This window comes from Aedes albopictus, chromosome 2 (genome assembly GCF_035046485.1).
Source record: "Aedes albopictus strain Foshan chromosome 2, AalbF5, whole genome shotgun sequence".
Taxonomy (NCBI): domain Eukaryota; kingdom Metazoa; phylum Arthropoda; class Insecta; order Diptera; family Culicidae; genus Aedes; species Aedes albopictus.
Window position 1 is genome coordinate 375,114,138 of NC_085137.1, and position 24,424 is coordinate 375,138,561.

The 24,424-nt window shown below is 39.2% G+C and overlaps 1 protein-coding gene across 3 annotated transcripts in view; it reads right to left on the reverse strand.

The window, feature by feature from the left end:
• Window positions 1-24,424, reverse strand: part of LOC109422492 (high affinity cAMP-specific and IBMX-insensitive 3',5'-cyclic phosphodiesterase 8) — an 871,092-nt gene that overhangs the window by 666,314 nt on the left and 180,354 nt on the right. For 2 of the 3 annotated variants that reach the window (XM_062852970.1, XM_062852968.1), the window contains exons 3-4: window positions 21,098-21,778; window positions 7,244-7,869 (exon numbers count right to left, since the gene is read on the reverse strand). In XM_062852970.1, the coding sequence (XP_062708954.1) occupies window positions 7,244-7,678 (435 nt within the window). In that variant the 5' untranslated portion in view covers window positions 7,679-7,869; window positions 21,098-21,778. The remainder of the gene's footprint in view (window positions 1-7,243; window positions 7,870-21,097; window positions 21,779-24,424) is intronic. The other variant, XM_062852969.1, reaches the window with a different exon arrangement.

Below are 24,424 nucleotides of genomic sequence, written 5' to 3' on the forward strand. Positions count from 1 at the left end.
TTATTGTCAAGCTGCAAGTTCGCTACCATCGTATATATGATTTCTATGAATCGTGGAAATGGTCGCTTCACATCGTATATGAATCTGCTAAATCGAGCTTGCTACCTAAAGGTATGATGAAAATCGGTGAAATCGTATACAACTATAACAATGTTGTATATTGATCGTTTGCGTCACACTTGCGTCGTATACCAAGTGTATGAAATCGTAGAAATCGTATATTCATTTTTACAGTCGCATATGATTGTTACTGCTCTTTTAATAGTTGAATCTTAATCACGGAAATCGTAAATGGTTTTGTTTACATATTTGTATGATGGAGAAAGAGAAAAAATGGTATTCATCACAAATTTGTATTTTTATTGTTGTTGCGGCATTCCAACTATGGTAGCAATAATCTCAACTAAATATATAGGTTTTCATACTACATAGCAGACGACTTACATTAAGTGATGTATAGATTCCAACAACGATGTGAATTCTGGGCCTCTTGCACGGTACCACTTTTAGTGCCACTCAATACACAACAACAACGCTCCCACTACAAGTCTCGCACCGTATCATGCTAATTTTTATTTGTTTAATGCCATTCACTTTGAACTCTCTTTTTTCAACTTGGCAATATAGCCAATAGAGATAACGCGTAGTTCTCAATCAAAGGACCTAAGTTCGATTCCCACTGAACACCAATTGTTTTTTTTTTTTTTCTTTATTTGAAAATCTTGAATCGTATATTGATATTCTCAATCGTAATAAGATCATGCATAATCGTATATTTAGACGGATAAAATCGGCGAAATCGTAGAATTTTTTCAAGAAATCGTAAATTATGTTGGATGGAATCGCAGTAATCGTATATATGTTTCGATATGGCCTCCACTTTAGTATGTATATGCCTGTTCCGTGCAATGAATACGATTTCTTTGGTGCTATGTATGTGTGACTATTTCAGTTGCAATTTCGATGTAGCAACCAAATTGCTGGCGGGGCACCTTCTTTTAGTGAAAAAGTAGACCATTTTAACGCTCTTTTGATCAGTGTAAAGTTGACGTTTTCACAACGTTATAGCAAAAACTAGTTTAAGGCCTGGTTACTTTGTTGCCATTTGACCAATTTCAATTTTTTCAGCGTGCTTTTGTAGATATTTTTGTAGCCTACGAATGCTGTGAATAAACTGTACTTTTAACGAATGGTTTTAACATGAATAAATATCAAAAACTGTTGAAAAACACGTATTTTACAAAAAAAATGAGAATGTTAGCCAAATTTTAAATTTGTTCATGCATAGTTTTGGGCTTAAAGTGAAAAATTTATTTTAAATATTCATATGGAAATCTTAAGGACAGACTTGTTAGAATCCCAAAATGGCCGCCACAGTGGCACCTACTCACGGTTTCAAAAGCACAAATCTCTTCGTAAACAAAACCAGCGCACCCGAGCTTCTTATTATAAGTTAATTACAAGTGAGCAAGAACAGAATAATAAAATGAACTGTGGTTTGAAGCTTGCTTCTTGAGATTTGTGCGTCTAAAGTTCTGATGCACTGTTAAAGTGGGATTTCAAGACGTTTGTCCTTCAACTTTTAGAGTGTTCTGATTTAAAAAATATGTTCAGAAAGTTCAGAAAATTCAAAAAATCTGAGAGGCATTCCAAGACTAACACCAGAAGGAACCTTCTGAGACAAGTCCCGGGAAAAACTCCGAGAGAAATCTCACGAGAATCTTTAAAAAAATCCCGCAGGAGCCTTTAGAAAATATCCCCTTTGAAAGTCCTGTAAAAATCCAAGGAGAAACTCTATAAGAAAGATATCTTGAAGAAATTGCTCCTGAAAAACCGCAGAAAAAAAATCTCGTATACAACTCATGTATGATTTTGTGAGCAATCTCGCAAAGACCTCCTGGGGAAGTCTCATAAGGAATACCGGAAAGAATAGCAGAAAATGTACAAGAAGAACTCCGAGAGAAACTTTAGGATAAATTTTGTGACAACACCTATAATATATCCTGAGAAAATATTTGTGGAGACTCGTGATAAACCCTGGAAGAAATACCACAAAAAAACGCAGGAGGAATTCCTGGAAAAATCTCACAAGGGACTCTGAGACCAATATCGAAATAAATTCTGAAAGAAATACTGGAAGTAAATTGTGTAGTATTCTCGTGAAAACTCCAGAAAAAATCAGTAAAAATTCAGAAATCTTGGAAAAAATTTAAGGAAGAAGTTTGGAATGGATTGTTCAAATTTTGGAAAATGCCGATTCCGTGGAAAAATTTGGAATAAATCCTGAGAGAAATCAATGGACGCATTTTAGAAAGAAACCATTGCGGGATTTCTGGATAAATTTAAACTACCAGAATCATCCGCGTCCACATGGAAGTTGTACTATCTTATCGCAAACGTCGCTTGCCGGAGGACCCCCCCTTGGATGACAGTTGAGCGGAAGTGGAAGAAGTAAAAACCACAAGTCGAGGTGATCAGGGACGCCAAACCAGGAAGGCGTAGAAGAGCAGGTGCCAAGCGCGTGAAAGGCGACGCGGTCGTCATCAATCCTGAACAGTTTAAGTACTCGGATGTCTTGGGGACGATGCGAAACGACGCCAAGCTCGTGGTTGCGGGAGCCGACGTGCGCAGTATTAGACGTACTCTTCTTCTTCTTCTTCTTCTTCTTCTTCTTCTTGTTCTTCTTCTTCTTCTTCTTCTTCTTTTTGGCTCTACGTCCACCTGGGACTTGTCCTGCCTCGCTTTAACTTAGTGTTCTTTGAGCACTTCTACAGTTATTAATTGAAGGGCTTTCTTTGCCTTCCATTGCATGAATTTGTATATTGTGAGGCAAGTACAATGATACTCTATGCCCAGGGAGTCGAGAAAATTTTCCCGACCGGAACGGGAATCGAATCCGCCGTCTCCGGATTGGCCTTAACCACTAGGCTAACTGGAGACCCCTCGTGTTCATACGGGTGAAATGATCCTAGAGCTCAAATGCGACAGGGAACGCAAGGGCGCTACCTACAAATGTCTGGCGGAAGAGGCGACTCTGAAGTTGAAGAACCTAGATGGGATTACTGACGCAGAAGAGCTCGTCACGGCACTGCGGCAACAGTGCGAGGTGCAGGTGACCACGCAGCTGTTCGGCTACGGAAGGGACCGGCCGTCCACCCACGTGTTTGATTTGTTCCGAGAAATCCGTGAACGTCAGACATTCAATGGGTGGTCCGAGATGCCCGGCCTTCAAGAAAGCTTACCTTACCTTACCGATCAGGCTAAGGCCTGAGTGGCCTCTGCTGTACATAGTAGCTGTCTCCATTCCACTCAGTCCATGGCTGTTTGTCTCCAGTTCCGCACTCTGCGTGGGGTCCGCAGATCGTCCTCCACTTGGTCGACCCACCTAGCTCGCTGCACACTACGTCTTGTTGTACCGGTCGGATGACTATCGAGAACTATTTAAGTCGGGTTGCTATCTGACATCCTGATGACGTGACCCGCCCACCGTAGCCTCCCGATTTTCACGGTGTGGACGAGGGTTGGTTCTCTCAGCAGTTGATGCAGCTCGTGATTCATTCGCCTTCTCCAAGTCCCGTCTTCCATCTGCACTCCACAGTAGATGGTACGCAACACCTCCCGTTCGAAAACTGCGAGGGCGCGTTGGTCCTCTGCACGTAGGGTCCATGTTTCGTGCCCATAGAGGACTACCGATCTAATCAGCGTTTTGTAGATAATTAACCTCGTGTTACGGCGAACTTTATTCGATCGTAGAGTTCTGCGGAGTCCAAAGTAAGCACGATGTCCTGCCACAATGCGTCTCTGAATTTCTCTGCTGGTGTCGTTGTCGGCGGTCACCAGTGAGCCCAAGTACACAAATTCTGAAACCGCCTCGATCTCATCACCGTCGATATAAATTCGGGGTGGTGGGCGCGGTGATTCCTCCCTGGAGCCCTTTGCCATCATGTACTTTGTCTTCGACACATTCATGACTAATCCGATTCGCCTGGTTTCACTCTTTAGTCGGATGTATGTCTCCGCCATCGTCTCAAATTTACGAGCTATAATAACAATATCATCAGCGAAACCAAGCAGCTGAACGGACTTCGTGAAAATCGTACCACTCGTGTCAATCCCCACTCTCCTTATTACACCCTCTAACGCAATGTTGAACAGCAAGCACGAAAGTCCATCACCTTGCCGTAACCCTCTGCAAGATTCGAAGGGACTCGAGAGTGTCCCTGATACTCGAACTACGCACATCACTCGATGCATCGTCGCCTTGATCAATCGTATCAGTTTATACGGGAATCCGTATTCGTGCATAATCTGCCATAGCTGTTCTCGATCGATTGTATCATACGCTGATGATTTGAAATCAATGAACAAGTGATGTGTGGGCACGTATTCGCGGCATTTCTGCAACACCTGGCGGATGGCAAACATCTGGTCCGTTGTAGCGCGTTCACATAAATCGGCATAAAATTTGAGAGAGTATCTTGTAGGCAGCGCTCAGTAGTGTGATCGCGCGGTAGTTCCCGCAATCCAACTTATCGCCCTTTTTGTAGATGGGACACACGATACCTTCCAACCATTCCTCCGGTAATACTTCCTCCTTCCGAATCTTGGTAATGACCCAGTGTAGTGCTCTCACCAGTGCTTCTCCACCGTATTTTAGAAGCTCGGTTGGTAGTTGACCTGCTCCGGTGGCTTTGTTGTTTTTCAAGCGGCCAACCTCCTCTTCAATCTCTTGGAGGTCAAAGGCCGGAGGTCTTTCGTTCTGTGCACATACTCCTAGATCTGTTACCACGCCACCTTCGGTACTTGCAACGTTGCCATTGAGGTGCTCATTGTAATGCTGCCGCCACCTCTCGACCACCTTACGCTCGCTCGTGAGAATATTCCCGTGATTATCTCGGCATATGTCGGCTTGTGACAGAAAGCCTCTGAGCGAGCGGTTCAGCTTCTCGTAGAACTTTCGTGTGTCCTTAGCGCGGTACAGCTCTTCCATCGCTTCGCGATCTCGTTCTTCCTGCTGGCGCTTCTTCGTCCGGAAGACTGAGTTCTGCCTGTTCCGCGCCTGTCTGTAACATGCCTCATTCGCTCTCGTACGGTGTTGCAGCATTCTCGCCCATGCTGCATTCTTCTTGTTTTCAACTGTTCACATTCGCCGTCGTACCAGTCGTTTCTGTGATTCGGAGTCGCGAAGCCTAGTGCTGTAGCCGAGGTACTACCTATGGTGGATCGGATGTCCCTCCAGCCTTCTTCAAGTGTAGCTGCGCCAAGCTGCTCTTCCGTTGCTAGGGCCACTGCTAACTGCTGCGCGTAGTCTTGAGCCACTTCACGTTACGCAGCTGCTCGATGTTGAGCCGCGGCGTTCGACTTCGACGCGTGGTGATAACTGTCGAAAGTTTTGAGCGCATGCATACAGCGACTAAGTAGTGATCCGAATCTATATTCGCACTGCGGTATGTGCGGACATTGGTTATATCCGAGAAGAAATTACCGTCGATTAGAACGTGGTCGATTTGGTTTTCTGTTCGATGGTCGGGTGATCTCCAGGTGGCTTTGTGGATATCTTTGCGGGGGAAGAAGGTGCTTCGGACTACCATACCACGGGAGACTGCAAAGTTTACGCATCGCTGGCCGTTATCATTCGATATGGCGTGCAGGCTGTTTCGCACGATTACCGCTCTGTACATTTCCTCCCTTCCTAGTTGCGCGTTCATGTCGCCGACAACGATTTTCACGTCACGCGGGCGAGCGAGCAACCATCGTATGTTTGCTCTAACTGCGCGTAGAACGCTTCTTTCTCGTCATCAGGTCTCCCTTCGTGTGGGCAGTGGACGTTGATGATGCTGTAGTTGAAGAAACGGCCCTTAACTCTCAAAATGCACATCCTTGCGTTGATCGGGTGCCACACGATCACACGTTGTCGCATCTTGCCCAACACTATAAATTCTGTTCCCAGTTCATTGGTGGTGCAACAGCTTTGGTAGGAGGTAGCCGCTCGATGCCCGCTTTTCCACACTTTCTGCCCAGTCCAACAAAGTTCCTACAACGCCACGATGTCGAAGTTGCGGGGATGTAGTTCGTCGTAGATTATCCTGTCACATCCTGCGAAACCAAGTGACATGCAATTCCATGTTCCAAGTTTCCAATCGTAGTCCTTATTTCGTCGCGTGGGTCTTTGCCGATTGTATCGAGTCGTATTTTCTCCTATGTTATTCGCCATGGGGATATTTACGGGTGGCTTATTGGGCCTACGCCAACACTCCTGTCTCGCCGAAGGGCCATCGTGCCAGTTCTGTTTAACGTCCCAACCAACACTGGGACGACCACGCTGATGGGGCTACCACCTTGGATCTAGCTGGGCGTGGTGCAGCGTTTCTTACTCAGCCGCTGGATGCCAGAACAGACGCTGTTTGAGCCGCACCTTCTTATTGAACAGACGCTCGGGTCGTACCTCCTCAATCTAGCTGAAGTCAGAAGGACAACAGTGCCCAAGCTGCACTACCAGCTAAGCACACAACTCTTAGCTGGCGGTCTTTGTCATCGATTGACCCGTGGAAGCATGAGGTAGAAACTTATGAGGACCAGAGCTATGTTGGACGCTCTCCATATCGACTCACCGTTTTGCAGCCCATGTTCACCCTCACAACCCTTATAAAATCGGTGATCCTCCGTGCTAAGAATAATCTGTAGATATGTGCAGAAGAACGGATTCAATGAATCGAATATGAATAAATTTTGAACATTTATTACTAATATATTGACTTTCGAGTAATCCTCGACTTGACTTCAAATTGCTTACAGGAAAAAAGCAATGACTATAAGATTATGTGTAAAGCGAAAAGATTTCCAATAGCGTGTTAAATACATTGTTGCAAATCCTTTTGCAATACGTTCAACAACAGGATTCAACCCATTACGCAAGCCATTAAATCCACGCGGCAAAGTTCCATCTCGCCAGCAAACCGTTTTACGATAATGCGCTCTGGTCCCAGCAAAAGCGCTAAACAGCAACTTTAGATCCTCATTACCGTAAGTCTATCCCTAGTGACATGGAGACGCGGTAGCATCAAACCTCCGGTTACCAAAGCCCCCACCACCCACGCGGTTGCTCTCGAGCGAAATAAAGAGAGATATTGAAGTGAATCGCTCTTTAAAGTAAAGCGAGCGAATTAAAAGAAGTGTTTATCGGAGCATTTTATTCCTAATTCCCCCTGTAAAGTTTTGTTACAACAAAGTCAAAACAAATTACCTTCTCTCCCGGTCCGGCTCCTCCTCCTCCTGCTGCGATGACGTCCTTCCCGCCCTGACCGTAGCCAAGCATTTGAGCCTGATTCAGTGCGGCGTTGTTCGTAAACTTATTACCGCTGGCACCATTGTTGTCCGCCACCAAGGTCCCGGACCCGGCATTCGACAGGTTCCCCCCGTACAAACTGGAACTGTCCTTGCGCGGATGTTGTTGTTGCTGCTGCTGCTGTTGATTATTACTGGATAGGATACTCGGGGTGCACCCCATAACGACATGAGGCCGTGCCTTTGGGGTCGCGCGCGTTCCGTGGGTGCCGCAATCCGAGCAGGGATTCAACTCTTCCTGGTCCTGCCGGTCGTCGAATGGGTGCTGCTGGCCGCCCTTCAGGACTTCTCCGACACCGCAGAGCCCTCCGCAGCACAGTCCATTGAGCCACATTCGAGTGGCGGCGGCAGCCGCGCCCGACGTCGGATTTCACACGCGCGCGACGCGAAGTAATTTAATCACTTTCCCTTTGCGCGACGACACTTGTTAGCTTCACATTTTAGCGTGCATTTTTGCTCGACTTTTTCTTTAACTTTGGGTTGACGGATATTGAGCGTAACGGAAACTTCTCTAAATTTGTTTACCTATAATTTGAAAGGATGTAACATTTATTTAGAGATGACTCTTTGGAGTGCTGAGCGCAAATTAAAGATGAAATCAAATAATTGATCGTCTATTATTATAGCTTATACCTCGATGTAGTCAACCCTCGATTTTATGTTCATTTTGACACGCGGAGCACTTCATATCAAACAAATGTTTTGCGGAGCTCCCATAATAGCAGTGTTGCGAAACTCATGCTCACGAGTAAAAAATACTCACTCACCTTACTCATTTGCGAGTAATGCTCACGCTGTGAGTTACTCGCGTATGAGTATACTCACGCGTGAGTAATGACGTCATACTCTCGCGTGAGTATTACTCACTTGTGAGTAATACTCACGCGAGAGTATGACGTCATTACTCACGCGTGAGTTACTCATTTTACTCACGGTGAGTTTGATGAGTAAGTTATTTTTGTTGGTTTTAAATGATGTTTTCGTTTGTTCTGTACTGCAATGGTGATTATTTATATACTAGACACAGTTTTCGAGGAAAGGTGGATCTGCTCGAGAGCTTTGGCACCATAGACTAAAAACTCTTATTGTTTACCCACGCATGCAAAGTAATATCATCAATTAGGAAATCTCTATATTTAGCCACACTTTGTTAAGGGTATAACTTTTTTCGCATACGTCGGGTCACTTTACGGTATTCAATAAAGATGTTTGGCATATATTTACCTACCTTCAAATAAAAAATGGTAGGGTCAATTACAGCATCTCCTAGGTCCAAACATTTAAAACTTTTCTTTTCTGCATACATTTGATCGTGTTTTCCCATATGGCTAGTTTCTATTACTGTGCAAAAGATAGGGCATGTAATGGCCAAATAGTGGTTTCGCTCCAAAATTACTTGAGCAGGCAAGTAGGAAAAAAGTTTTACACTGGTAACGCCTCTCTTGTAAATCTAAAAAAGCTGTAGTTTTTTTCTGCGCGGAAAAATAGTTCGTTTTATTATTCCGTAAGGAAAACTAACGTTTTTCCTCATACTAAATACTTGATCAGTTTGTAATTTAAAATTTACAAAAAATACTTGAGTGCTCAATTTTCGAACATGAAACTTACTCACGCATCCAGCAAAGCAAAAACCAGCAAAACGAATAGTTGATTTTTAAGCAATTTTTTGCTAGAATCCGGTACAACTTTGTGCCCTATCAGCACAAATTGCTGGATGTTTCATAAAAAAGTGCTCAGACTTGATGGAATTGAAACAAAACTTTATTGGAACTCATGGGTGACAAAAGGAACAAATTCTGAAGGAATCCCATGAGCTTTTTCAAGTCTTAGTTTTTTTTTTCATATAAAGTTAGACCACCCTAATTATATGAGCCTCGGACCTAAAAAGAAAAAAAACTTCCGAGCAAATTACTACCAGTAACATGCCCAATAATCACACCCAAGTAACCAATAAGCAGCTAAAATGGCATTAATTCAGCATTATATGCACCTTTACAGCAGGTCATTAAATGCTAGTCTGCTGCTATTGAACTGTCAAATCGGCTACAAATCGAGCATACCACACGATTCCGTAAAATTACTTTTTCTTAATTGCTATCTCTGCCTACCCCCTGAAGAAAGCGTTAGTTCTTGAAGCCGACTCAAACGGGCTCGTTTACGAAATTTCAGCCTGCTTTTCAATCTGCTACGTGCGGAAGCGAACTTTGTCGTACGAATTATCGTGCATTTGAGAAACGATCGTTTACACATTTGTTCAATGCGTTTAGTGTTATTTATTAAAATTACGAGACGCACAAGCATGCAAATACATTTCGTCTATTTAAAACAACGCTGAACTCAATTATATGCGAATGCCACGCCTGCACTAACAGAAAAAAATCACTGTTGTCAGCTTAATGCAACCGCCCATTCAAATCAGCACCACGTCCTGCACCAAATTTTTGGCTTCACGCCAGTTGTATGTGGATGACTGCCGTTTCAGAGGGTTGATCTCTGTCACTCTCCAAGAGGTTTAAGCTCAATCAAAAGCCCTCAGGTTGAGCTGTTGGGCTCAAAGGGGACCTCTTCAGGACCACCCTTAACATAGCGTTTAGAACTAGCAGTAAGCTATAATTCACTAGAATAAAAAACAACAATAGAATTATTGACAAGCAACCATGTCTACTGATTCAATACATTCGCCCCAATAAAATATACCATTTTAATGTTTGATAGGATTCCAAGCCTTTAGATACATTTTAGAATACTGTATGAATATGAGTAAAGCATACTCGTGAGTGAGTATTTGCAGGTCAATACTCACGAGTGAGTGTGAGTTGTACAGCGCTTACTCAAATGTGAGTAATACTCACGGTGAGTTTAAGATGTACTGCTCATACTCACTCGTGAGTTTGACTAGTTGTGTGAGTACTCGCTCATTTCGCAACACTGCATAATAGTGCCAAAGCATACCTCATGACAAATTAAGTTTAATATACCTTAATTCCTTTTCTGACTTCATTTTTATGTATATCTCTCGCTGACGATATATTTTACAGATCCCTTGATAGAATCCGTGTAACAACTATAGAAGAAATCCGTGCTGAAATTTCTGAAGTAGTTCTAGGAATATTGAAGAAGTCTCTAAAGATTTCCGAAAGTATCGCTAAAGAAATTTCAAAAGGAATTAAAAAAAATCTAAACAACTTCTTGGATTTTTTTGAAAAAAACAGAAATATTTTAAGAATTAATAGATGTATTTTCTGAACAAATTCCAAAAGGAATACCTGATGAAACACCTTGAAACTTCTGGTGGAATACCTACCAAAGCCTCTTGAGATATTTTTGGGAAAAAATCCTGGAGAATTCCCCTAATAAAAATCCTAAACATTTTTTTAATGAATTCCTGAAGGAATCCATAGAGAAATTCCTAGAAAATACATAAAGGAATACCCGGCGGAATTTCTGATGAAATTAGAATTATTGTAAAATAAAACTTGGAGAAATTCATTAGAAAGCTACTGAGAAAATTTTGTAGGAGTTCTGAATTTCTAATTCTCAATGTATCCGTGAATCATTTTCTAAACAAAAAACCGCGGAGTATTTTTGAGAACGTTCACAGGAGGTTTTTTAGATGAATGCTTTGACAAAAATCTAGAGGGATCTCTATTTAAAAATTCTGGAAAAAGTAGATAAATTTCTAGAACAATTTATGTAAGATATTTTGAAAGGAATTCTCCCTGGGATATTTTTTTAGGAACTCGTGAAAGATTTTTTAAATTAATCCTAGAATGAATTTCAGCAAGAGTCCATGAAAGAATTATCGAAAAATCTGTGAAAGTTTTTTCAAAGTAATCCTTGGAGGAATTTAAGAATGAATCTCTGAAAAAAAAACTGAAGATATTTCTGAAAAAAATATTACTAACATCCTGGCAGAATTTCTGAAAAACAGGGATATTTTAAGAATTCATAGATGCATTTTCTGAACAAATTCCAACAGAAATACCTGATGAAACACCTTGAAGCCTTGGTGAAACACCTTGGTGGAATACCAACAAAGCCTCTTGAGATATTTTTAGAAAAAGTCCTGGGAAATTCCCCTAATAAAAATCTTAAACATTTGTTTAATGAATTCCTGAAGGAATTCATAGAAAAAATACATACAGGAGTACCCGGCGAAATTACTGATGAAATCTTCGTGTGAATTTCTGCAACAATCTCTGCAAGAATGTCTTCCAGCCTTTCCATGAGAATCCTTATAGAAAGCTCTGAAAGAATGTGTAGGAAAATATCTAAAGGAATCCTTGGAGGATTTTCTACGACTTTCTTAAGAAACCCTTGTAGCAATTTCTGGAAGAGAAACGTCTTGAAGGAATATCTAAATAAAGGAATGTGAAGAAAGCTGAGATAATTACCTAAACAATCTTTTATAGAATTTCTAAAGCAATTCTTGGAGAAAATCCATTAGAAAGCTTCTTAGAAAATTTTTGAAGGAATCCGGAATTTCTAATTCTCAATATATCGTGAATAATTTTCAAAACAAAAACCATGGAGTATTTTTAAGAAAGTTCATGGGAAGTTTTCTGGATGAATGCTTTGAAAATTTTCCAGGGAAATCTATATTTAAAAAAAATCTGGAAAAATTAGATGATGATGAATTTCTGAAACAAGATGCAAGATTTTTTCAAAGGAATTCCTCTTGGGGTATTTTTTTAGGAAATCGTGAAACATTTTTTTAATGAATCCTAGCATGAATTTGAGCAAGTGGCAATGAAAGAATTATCGAACAATCTGTGGAAGTTTTTTCAAAATAATCCTTGGAGGAATTTTAAAAGGTATCTCTGGAGGAATATCAGGAGATACCTCTGAAGAAATTATTATTTGAATTTATAATAAAAGTCATGGGAAATTTTCTGAAAGCAACTCTCGAAAAATTTGTGAAGGAACCCCTTGGGCAGTTTCAATAGGAATCCCTGTAGAAAATTCCCGAATGGATCTCACATTTTTTAAGAGTGCCTGGAGAAATTTTAGAAGAAAAAAAAGAAGAAAGAAAACAAGAAAAAAATAGATTGAATAAAAATTTCTAAAGCAACTCATAGAACAAACCCAGGAGAAAATTTTAAAATATATCCTTGAAAAATCGTTTGAGAGAATGCTTAAAGGAATTTCCAAAGGATTTTTCGGAAAAAAAGCAAGAAAAGTAAAAAAAAGTGGCAAAGCTTCCTACAGAAAATTGATGAAAAAAATGTAGGATAACTTTATTGAAAAATTGGAAATATATGGAATTGGAAATATCCTGAAACATGTTTGAAGACATCATTACAGTCCAACACAACATTTTTTAATTACATTTTTTTAAAGGAGAAAATTGCGTTTTTCACATAAAAGGCGCGGACACCGTCTTCAGCCAGAGGCTGTACAGACTGAATGAAACTAAACATTAGACAAGGGACACACGGAGCATACACCAGTGGATACGGAGAAGAAACTATTCTCACGAAAAGTTTCATCGCCCGGAGCGGGAATCGAACCCTCACCCCATAGCATTAGAAGCTTGGTGACCCTTACCGCACGGCTACGAGGCTCCACAACGTCATCGAGGCTCCACAACACATATTCCATTTCCAGAGCTTCATGATGGAAGGAGCTTCTCCAGAAATTTCACTAAATATTTCACAATCAATTCCACCAAGAGTACTCCAGAAAATCTACCAGGAATTTCTTTGAAAAGTCCTGGATTCCACCAAAGTTTTTTTTCACGAACTCTACCTTGAGCATCTCCAGGTATTGCACCAAGAATTCAACCAGATTCCTAGCAATAGTTTCTGTAGCAATTTCTTCAGAAATTTATTCTTTTGATTCCACCAGAAATTCTTCTAGTCTATCCATCTAAAATTCCGTATGGAATTTCTTCAGGAATCTCTACGGGAATTTTTATAGACATTCTTCCACGTATCCCTATAAAACGTCTATTAGAAGTGCTCCAGGTATTCTATTAAGAGTTCCTCAAAGAATTCCTGCTAAAGCTCTACCATGAATTCCACCAGGAATCCTTACAGAATATCTATGATAAATACAGCAGCATAAATTTGTTAAGAACTTCCACCAAAAATCCTTCAAGAATTTCATCGGAAATTCCTTAATGAGATAAGATATATTTCAAGATTTCTTCTAAGAATTACACCAGAAACTGTTTCAGGAATTCCTCCAGAAACTCTTATCAGGAACTTATCCTGAAACTCTTACAGATATTCATCCAATAATATCAACAGGAATTCCTCCAGAAATTCCAAAAGGATATTCTCCAGGTATTCATCACAACTTCCACAAGGAATTCCAGCAATTCGTACAGTAATCACACCTGAAATTCTTCCCGTGGTTTAGATGACTCTTCCAGAAACTTCACCTGGAATTTCTTCATAGATTCCAGCAGGAGCTCCTCAAAGAATTCCATCATGAATCATGGTGGTGTTCTCGAAGGAAATCCTGCCGAAATGCCTGGAGTAATTTCTGGTAGAATTCGAGGCGTAATTCCTGACGTTTACTTTGAGGTCGATCGTGAACCCCTAGAAGATTCTGGGTCATTTGGCCAAAAGCTATTTGGTCGAAATGATTATTTGGCCGAAAGGGCCATTTGGCCGAATGCAGATTGCAGGGGAATCCCTCTTGGAAGCATTTCTGGTGGAATTCCCAAAGAATATCTGTGGGGAAACCCGTAGAAGAAATACTGTAGCACTTGGTGGAATTGCCAGAGAAATCGAGGGAAAAATTCTGGAACCTTTGTAGAAATCCCACTTGAAATTAACAGATTGTTCTCGTAAAAAGTCCCTAGAGGAATTCCTAGAAAAGTCTGGAGGAATTCCTCGTGGGATTCCTAAAAAAAATCCATGGAAATCCCTGGAAAAAAATGTGGATAATTGCCTGGTGGGAATCCTGAATGTATTCGTCGCAAAATCCATTCTCGAAAGAGCGTGTGGTGAAACCCCTTGGAGTAGCCCTTAAGGAATCTTTAGTAGATGAATCCTTGGTGGAATCCCTGGACAAAACTCTGAAGCAAATCTCGTAAACCAAAGTGTACTAAAAGGCTATATGGTCACTCAAAAAACGAATTTTCGATAGAAGGCTCGGAGAGTCGAGTCACACATACCAATCAACTCCAGTTCGACGAATAGAGATGATATATGTGTATGTGGTCCCATTGACCAATTTTACGGATTATAGCGCGAACAAACCAGACTTTTACCGCATTGTTTTCTTTTCAAAATGGTGCGGATCGGTCAAGGCGTTCTGGAGCATTTTAGTGATCCAGATCAGTACCGGTGAACTGGTCATACAGAAACTGAATCAAATGCTGTCATGCGATACATCAAATTGTGCCGAATTTTGTAAACTTCACCATGGTTGCAAAATTTTATGCGGAAATCATCAATGGAAACCACAACACCACGATGTCGGCCAAACATTTAAGATGGTGATGATGATGAGTTTTAGCCTCTGCCCAACACACATTTTAGTTATATAAGGGTTGAACAAACAACTCTTTAGCAAACTTTAGCTTAAGAAACTGTTATTCAGCTATCTCTGTTTCTTGGGGGAAACCAAAAATGACTACCAGAATATGCTAGATGGTGGCCTAAAATCAAGATTTAAGGAGTTTTACGTTCTAAAACCATGCAATATGGGTGTTAGGGTGTTAGCCATGCAATATGAGTATATTTGGTATGGTTTGAGTCCAGACATGGCTACTAGAATATTCAAGTTACCGGTTTAAATCCAAAGGTGGCGGCCAGGTGCAGAGTCCAAATATGGTGACCAAAATATCTAAGATGGCGGCCCAAAACTCAAGATGGCGGCTGAAGTAAAGAGTTTTAGCATCCCAAACCATGCATTTAGTGTATATTTGGTATGGATAAAATGTCCAGAGTAAAAAAACATACGATCAGAATTTCCAAGATGACGACCCAAAATCAGAAATGGGGCCTCAAAATTCAAAATGGTGGTTGTTATAATAAGCTTTAGCCTCTAAAACCATGAAATTTGGCTATATTTGGTAAGAGGAAGATGTCCGAAGTCAAAAAATTGTGACCAGAAGATGGCAACTCAAAATTCAAGATGGCGGCCAATAATTCGAGTTGGAAGCTGACTTAAGGAATTTTAGGTTCTAAAACCATGCATTATGGGTATATTTGGCATGGTGACCACAATATTCAAGATGGCGGCCAAAAATTCAAGATGACTGCAGTTTTAAGGATTTTGGGCTCTGAAACCATGCAGTATAAAGATATTTTGGTTTGATTTGTTAAAAGAAGACTATAATATCCAAGGTGGCAGCCCAAAGTTCAAGATGGCGACTGTTTCAGGGAATTTAAGGCTCTACCAAGGGATAATTTGGTATGGGGAAAATGTAGAGTCCAAAAAATGGCGACCAGAGTATCCAAGATAGTGGCCAAAATATCCAATATATTTTAGGCTCTAATACCATGTAGTATGGGCACACAGTAATGTTCCAAATTTATCATTATCTTAGCAAGACAGACCTTAATTTAAAAAAAAATCCTTACATTTGAACATTATTAATTGACCACACGGATTGGTATACCGAAGGCTTTCCCCTTAAGTCATTTTCGAGCTTCTACCTCTTCAGTAGTAATTTATCGTAAATGAAAGAATGCAAACGACAAGTTTGATGGCCTTCCAGGTTTCAATTGTTCTGCCTTATCACAGTTGATGATGAAGAGACGCCTGTAAGATAGGCAACAGTCTCAACACTAAATAAATTGCTCTCGCTCTTCATATATATGGTCATTCTGATAAATTGCCAAGATGTGGTTTTTCTCTTGAATTCCTAAGTTATGACAAATTTTGTGCAAATTAATAATAGAGACGGTCGAAAATCAACCAACATCTGAAGAATTTCCACAAAATTGGTCATAACTCAGGAACGGAGAAAAACCACATCTTGAAAATTCCACAGAATATACCTTACAAAATTTACTTTCATACATTTTTTTTGGCATTTCGAAAATAGTTTTTCCAACTTTTCCAACAGATTTTACTCAACATTGGAAAATTTTGTGGAAAACAATTTTTATTTTGTTTTTTTTTTTTAATTGCTGATGATTTCACAAAAAAAATGTATCTAAGATACTTCGTTCTTGAGTTGATTTTTAAAGTAGGTGGTGTCTGTGGAATATGTTTGTTTTCCACTGGAGTTTTCCGGAAAATTAGGCGACTCTGATTTTTTTCAATTTAGTTTTTGTAACTGTTAAAAAATAATTTAATTCTGAGAACCAGCGTACCAATTTGTACGAAAACCCGAGCAGAAGAGAATAACAACAGCATAACAAAATGCGTTATTTTGGCAAAATAACTGCATAATGGAATTAGTAATTTTCATGTTATTAACATAACATATTGAGTTATAAACTTGTCTGTCATAAGCGGCAAAATAACAAGTCACATAACAAAAATTTGTTCCTGAAAAATCAATTTAATAACATGTTTTGTTAGTGGCAATAACAACTTAATAACAGTGAATTTGGGAAATATTTCAATAACAAATTTTGATATTAAAGAGTTATTGATAACATTCCGAAAGCAAAATTAGGGTAAAAACTAACTTTTTTTACTCATTTTTGGGTAATGATTTTAAGTGTGTTATTCTATTTTTAGAAAATAATAGGTCACATAAAAAAAATTTCGATTTCATTATAAAACTTACAAACATGGACGGGATTTGAACCTCCAATCCTGCTATCGTAAATTTTCAGTCGCCTTTACCAATGAGGCTATCACACCACTTGCAGTGAGGGACGATAGAAGCTTTACTGGTTCTACGTATTGCCAGTTTCCCCATTCCCCCATTTCATGTTTGCCAGTCGCAGGACAAAAATAGACAGAGATTTGAATGCAAGATCTAACAATGAACCTCTCTCTCTTACCAACAGCGCTATCGCGGTGCGCAGACATGCGCACTGAAACACTAATAACAGTGGTGTCATGGCCCGTCGTCGGCTATTTCCAAGGAGTAAAGAGAACGATGAAAAAGTTCTAGGTAGTCGACTATTTATGATTGAGCTTCGTCATGGGGTATATTTTGGCGGCGACAAAGATTCTTTCCGGACGGAGATGATTTTTATTTTATTTTTTGTTTTGTTCGCGTTGTGAGAACGGCGATTACACGTACCTACGTGAGCGAAGGTAAAAGGTAATTATATCATATGCCGATATGATTACTTCTGCAGATGCTGTATAGTTTTATTCTGTTTAGGATTATTTTTAGTAATGAAAAAAGATATTTATGACATAATGTCAAACAATATATGATCGAATAATAATAGATCGAAAAGAAAAAGTTATAATAGACAAATGCAATCATCAATTGAGCAGAATTGCCTGTATAGTTGACATTTTTATTGATTAGAATTATTTAGTAGGTACCATATTTGCTATCTCCACTCTCACTAACATTCATTACTTCGTAATACATAGTCTGTTCGGTACTTTTTGACGCTATAATTAGAGGTTAGAATAGCAGTACTGTTAAAATGACATATAAATTCAACTAAGTTTACTCAATTTTGAGATAAAAAAAACTCATTTGCAGATGTATCACTTTTTGAAGCTAAAATTATACTTAACCTATAAGAATTGGGAATCGTAGAAAAGTGATAGGAATTTGGCACCGTAACGGGACTGGGATATTGAAAGAAGGAAATTAATACAAAGATAAACATATCAATAGCTATGATGCTATATTTACCCAAAACTCAAATTATAGCAATGAATAAAATAAAAAATACGGAAGAGTCTGATGAAATTTCTAGATATTGCAATGCCTTTATTTTTTACTTCATAATATAAAACAGCAGACAATAAAATAAAGCAGGTAAACTATGTAATGGTTATATCTGCGATAAATTTTCTCCGATTTTGACAATATTGATCTCATTTGATCCACATTTATTTTTTCCATCAAAAACAAATCCGACTGAACCGATCTGGTCATCATGAGTTAAGAAAAAACCTGAATTCAGTAACAAATTTTGAAAACGACGTATAATCAATGGTGTAGCATTGATTATATGTCGTTTTCAAAATTTGTTACTGAATTGCCATACACGTGGAATTTTCCATAAACCAGCTGCAATTGGCTTCTTTAGTGGTGTTGAGATAATTCCATATTCATAATCTACATGCCAAACTGAGCCGAAATCCAAATTTTCATGAACTTTGGTACCCGGGAACCTATTTAAAAATCGATTTAAAGTTTGTATGGGAGCGATTTGTCGAATCACCCCTCGTCGCATTTCGTACTAGGCGGAGCTGTCAAGCAGTTGCCCAGCTGTCAAAAGGTGATTTCAAAAAATCTTTTTGTAATTGAATTTAGGTATCAAAATAAAGTTTTAAAAATCTGAAAAAAAATCATACTGGCTTATAAAAAGGTGTTCTTTCGAATAAAATCAAAAAATCAATACATTATTCTTAATTTAAAAATTCAATTGGTGATTGGTACAAATTAAGTACCTTACCAAGAAAAAAAATTTAAATTTAAATTTATACGTTCAATATGTAGTCCGTCCAAAGTCTTACACCGTACATGAAACCGTTTTTAATTAGATTTTGTTTTAGATTTTATAGAGGCATTTTAAAATCTTCTCCTGTGTGATAGGGATAGGATTTTTCAAAACACCATCGTTCTTCTTCTGCTATGTTCTCGTTTAGATGTATGCAGAGTACTGCGCCACTTGGGCAGTGGCTGGTATTTTGGGTACTTTCCAGCTACAACTCAGTCAATTTCAGAAATTTAGCAAAACCTCGCGCCGCCCAGCAGGGACTTTGTTTTGTACACATTACAGCACCTCCATGTCACGTAATATACCACACCTCTTATCAAATGTGATACCGTAAGCGTACCATACTTTGCGCACCTAGGGCCATACTTTGCGCACTTTTCAAAAAATCGTTAAACAGTTTTTCTGGTGCATTATGCAAACTTTTTCCCACGGAATACTAGTTAGTGATATGGGGTATGCACTTTGTCTCAGTTTGGATGTAATGATAAATGGAAGAGGAAGACAAATTGATGAGTGAATATGCAGTTGCTTTCCCTCAAATGCTGTAAATAACGTTGTAGAATGACGTAGGTTTTGTTTCAAAATTTGTTTTAGTTTAGATAGCAATACCATAAAGTATTTGTGCACTCTCAATAATGCAATAATAACCAAACTTGTTCCACAACAGAATGTAATATTGAAATGTTATTTAAGGGCTGCTTACCAATTGCTTGGTCATAACAAAATAAGATTGTCCAACAAAACATGTTATGGAAACGTAATGCCTTGATAATTCAATAATAACAAAACAAGATATAAAAACAGGTTTTGTGATTTCGTAGTTATTAATTTGATATTCCCCTCTGCTCGGGAATAAAAAAAAATCCTCTAGGGTAGAAGCTTCAGTTTTGGCCAGTCCGGAGTTTTGGCCATAGTGCGGTATTGAGCCTGTTGCGATCTAAACCGGCGTAAATTTAATTTTTACTAGTAGATCCTAATACAATATGATGATTACAGCTATGAAAACCACACATTTTGATTAAAAACTGGAAGAAAAAAATATATTTCCTTAAATAATCTGCTCCCATATATCTATTTTGGCCAGGGTGCTTCTAATTTGGCCACTCCCATAAGAAATACACGTGATTGGCCAAAATAGAAACCAAACTTAAGAATATAGCCAAAACTGCGGCAGAGCTTCTATTTTGGCCAGTGCCTCTTTTAATACAAAAATCAAGTATTGGCTTGATTTCTGCATTTTTCCTTCAAAATATAGATTGAAATCTTTTATTTGACGCATTGGTTGTTTTCATAGGATTATTGGTTATTTTTATAAAAATGATTTCCCTTAGACTGGCCAAAACCGGTGCCCGCACCCTATACAGACTGAGCATAACACCTGACAACGGACAACACATTTTTCACAACGCACAACAGAACTTTTCATCTGACGAAAAGTGGCCACAAAGCCCACTTAATATGAAATGTTAATAAATATTCTGGAGAAATTTGTTGACATATTTTCAAAAAAATCCATGAAACCCTCCGCAACCTCTAAAAATACGCAATGAAAATCTATAAGATTTGTTTTAAGTGTACTTGAAACTCTCCAAAACTTTTTTAAAATTATTTTTACGATGATGAGAAAAAAATATTGTACTGGCAGACAATTTTGTTGATTTTGATGCTCTATACATTTTGGATGGGATTAAAAATTTATTAAAATCGTTGAGCTTTATTTACTCGAAAGTACGATTTTTTCATTTACTCCCTTTGCGTCTGACCCCATCAAATAAATTCAAAAATATGCAAATTTCTGAAGGATTTTTAGGCATAATCCTTCCTATAATATGACTTTTTCTACTGAAGAACACCCTGAATGAAAATCTCGGAAAATATTCAAGCATCTTTACACTTAAGTTGTCATAATATTCGATTTAAAAACCATCTTCCGACATGGAACTATTTGGCAAAATAAAATCCTTCTTCTCCAATGGACGATTCTTAGTTTAATGTCAAATGGCTGTACGCAAAATTTCCAAATAAATTGAACATCTCTGTTTTTCCAAACAAACTCAAAAGTTAAATATTGTTTTAAACTATTGTTACGACCCACGAACATCCATTTTTGGCTATATGTTTTATACAAGTTTTTGTTTTGAATTTCATCTTTAATTGTTGCACATTATATCTCTGATCGCTCTCAAATTATGCCTTACATGTTTCTCAATTGAGCAACATATTCAAAAACATACACCATCTTCATCACCATTATTTTTCTTCATGCATTTCCAAAAGCTTTTCTATTCTTCTGAAGCACTTTTCGCTTATAACACAAACCAATCCCACCAAATAATGGAACACAACACAAACGCAACTCTTTCAACTTTTCCTTCTGTTGAACAAAGATCAATACATTTCACTACGTGGAATCAAAACATCTTCGTTTGCTTTGACTTTCTTCGCTTTTCATTCGATTGAGACTTGTGTACCCTCCAGAACACTAACTTTCAATAACCCACCTACGCACTCGCGCATTTAAACCTCACCATAACATCGTCGCACAGAGGTTTCTTCTTTCTTTTCTGCATGCAATGGGGAAACAAATTTCATTCTGATTCATTCGATCGAAAGACTATGCTTTCCACCTGGATTCAGGATCCCCTCACAACCCCACACAACACTTACACACCCGTTACAAAACACCATAGGAAGGTAAGTCCCTTTCCGCCGTAGCAGAGATGAGTATCCGAACAATGTGCACTCTTCTCAACTTCTCGATTACGCTGATGAGATTATAAAAGACGAGGGTAAAACTTTTTCTCCTCGAGTCGGATCGGTGGCGACGGTGGCGGCGACGACGAGATGTGGTATCTGATGATGAAATAGTCGACCATGTTCTGAAAATGGGAACAAAACACACAGAGAGAAAGACGATTAGTAAGTTGAGCTTGTGCTTCACGTCACGGTGAAAAGCGAAGGATTCCCTATATAGGGAATTTCTCGGTTTGGTGGAAAATTAAAAATATCCGGGAATTTCTAGGCTGCAGCCCTGCAAATGAAGCAACCTGCCACGCGGTGAGAATTAATTGAAATGTTTGCCATAATGACGTCAAACTTTTACTTGTTCCATTCTTCCGGGCAGTGTGTTTCTACCACACAGCTCCGATTTCACCGCAGATGAATGGGTGCTTTTAAAAGTTGCAAGAAAAATTAACGTCCAACTTTTAAAAATAGAGATTACGGGTCCTGGCCTTGTCGTATGATTGTGGCAGGAGCCACCCACATTGCTTTCTTCATAACTTTTAACTGATTGGATGAAAAAAAATATTTTAAATTATTTGGCTTGATGATTTAGAAATCGTTTATCTGAGTGGGAATAAAATCTACACGTCTTACTTGGTGGAAAATTCCCTCCGTTGAGTCTACGCTAAATTAAAAATCCTTCTTCTCAATTGTACCCGATTCTGGACCAATTGCTTCCAGACATTGTGGACATTAAGTGTCTTGTACCAACTTTTCGAACCCTGTAAGCATAATACCCTCTTCGAATGAGTGTAATCAGTTTCGTACCTTTTAATTCCGCCCTATTGTGCTTATCCTTTGACAGATGCGCGTATTTCGCCTACCACTTGTAGATTACAAGTGGTAGTTGAAATACGCGTATATGTCAAAGGATAAGCAAAATAGGGCGGAATTAAAAGGTACGAAACTGATTACACTCATTCGAATTGAAAGCCAAGTTTACTCCGAACCCACTCCATGAACACGCAACATGGTGCCAGGTTAACAGTGCACTGTTACATATGCTTGAAATATGGCCCAGAAACCGTTATAACTATTTTATTTTTGAAATAAGCGGGATGTCATGTTCGGAGAAATTGTGTATTTTACCATTATCTATAACTTTGTAGAACATGAGAAAGATGTAGAATTAATTATTAGAAAGTTATTGCGAAAAAACCCTTTTTAGGGGACTGATGATAGAAAACCTAACGTACCTTAAAAAGTAACGGAGTTACAAACTTGGAGTCTTTGACAAAGTTGCTCCAAACAACATTTTCTACAACTTTTGTGAAGACGCCAACTTTGTATCTTGAAAAATTCAAAAAATAAATTTTCTATCTCACTTTTAGGGGGATTGATCAATTTCCACAATAGTTCAAAAGAAGCTCCTTCTGATAATGAAAAACTTTCTCGAAGACACCATGGCGCTATACGTCATAGGTAAAAAGTTATTAATTAAGCGCGCCAAAATGACGAAATCAGCCACAGTGCAGTGCCCAGCCGCCACACTACTACCTCAGTACACAACTCTTCGCTGGTGTTCTTTGTAATCGACTGGCCCGTGGAAGCATGCGGTCGTATTAGGACCAAAATCAACTTGTACACTCCTTTCAGGTTGCAGACTGCTGCTCTTAAAACCTCGGGATAAAACGCAGAAAATCTCTCTGTACGATGCACATACAAAATCATCGCATCATGCTGTGGGGTGAAGGTTCGGTTCCCGTTCCGTTTGATACAAATTTTCGTGAGAATAGTTTCTTCTCCGCATCCACTGGTGCATGCTCCGTGTGTCCCTTGTCTAGTGTTAAGTTTCGTTCAGTCTGTACAGATACAGCTTCTGGCTGAAGACGGTGTCCGTTTCTTTAAAAGGCCATATTTAAAAATGTAATGGCATGGGCAAAAAAGAAGGTCTTCTCATGAGGACGACACAATCTCAGAAAAAAAAAACTGGAGGAATCCCAGACGAAATTCTGGAAGGAGTACTCAAAGGAAAATCTGTGAGAATCCCAGAAAGAGCTCCTGGAGAAATCTCAATCCTCAAATGGAGGAGTTCCAAAGAAATTTTAGAATCCCAGAAGGAACCTCTTTAGGAATCCTGGAAAAATGGCAGAGAGAACTTCTAAAGGGATCTTGAATACACTCCAGGAAGAATCTCAGAAGGAGTTTCTTGAAAAGACTTAGAAAGAACTCTTGGAGGAGTCTCGGAATAGAATTCAAGGAAGAATCCTGGATCGAGTTCCTTCAGGAATATCAGATGAATAGTATTCAGAAATTTCAGAAGAAATTCCGGTTAGAATCCTAGAGTAAGCATCTGAGTAAATTCTGGATTAATCTGAGGAGGAACTCCGGGAGCAATATTAGAAAGAATTCCTGTGAGAATCTCAGAAGGAGATTTTGAAGAAATCCCGTAAGGAAGTCCTGGAGGAATCACGGAACGAATTCCTGGAAGAATCACAAAAGGAATTCCTGGAGGAGCCTTGGAAGGAATTCCTGGAGAAATGCCGGGACTCCGGGTAGAACGTCTCCCTGGAGAAATTCCGGAAATAAACTCTAGAGAGATCCCGAAAGGGTTTTCCAATTCCTAGAGAAATCCCAGGAAGAATTTCTGGGAAAATTTCAGACGGTATTCCGGAAGAAAATCCCAGATGAAGCTCCCAAAAGAATCCCACCAGTAAGTCGTTAATTGGTATACTTTTCAACGCGTGCGAATCTAATCTTGATTCAGTATTAGTTCATCAAACCGCGTAGTACGAAACGCA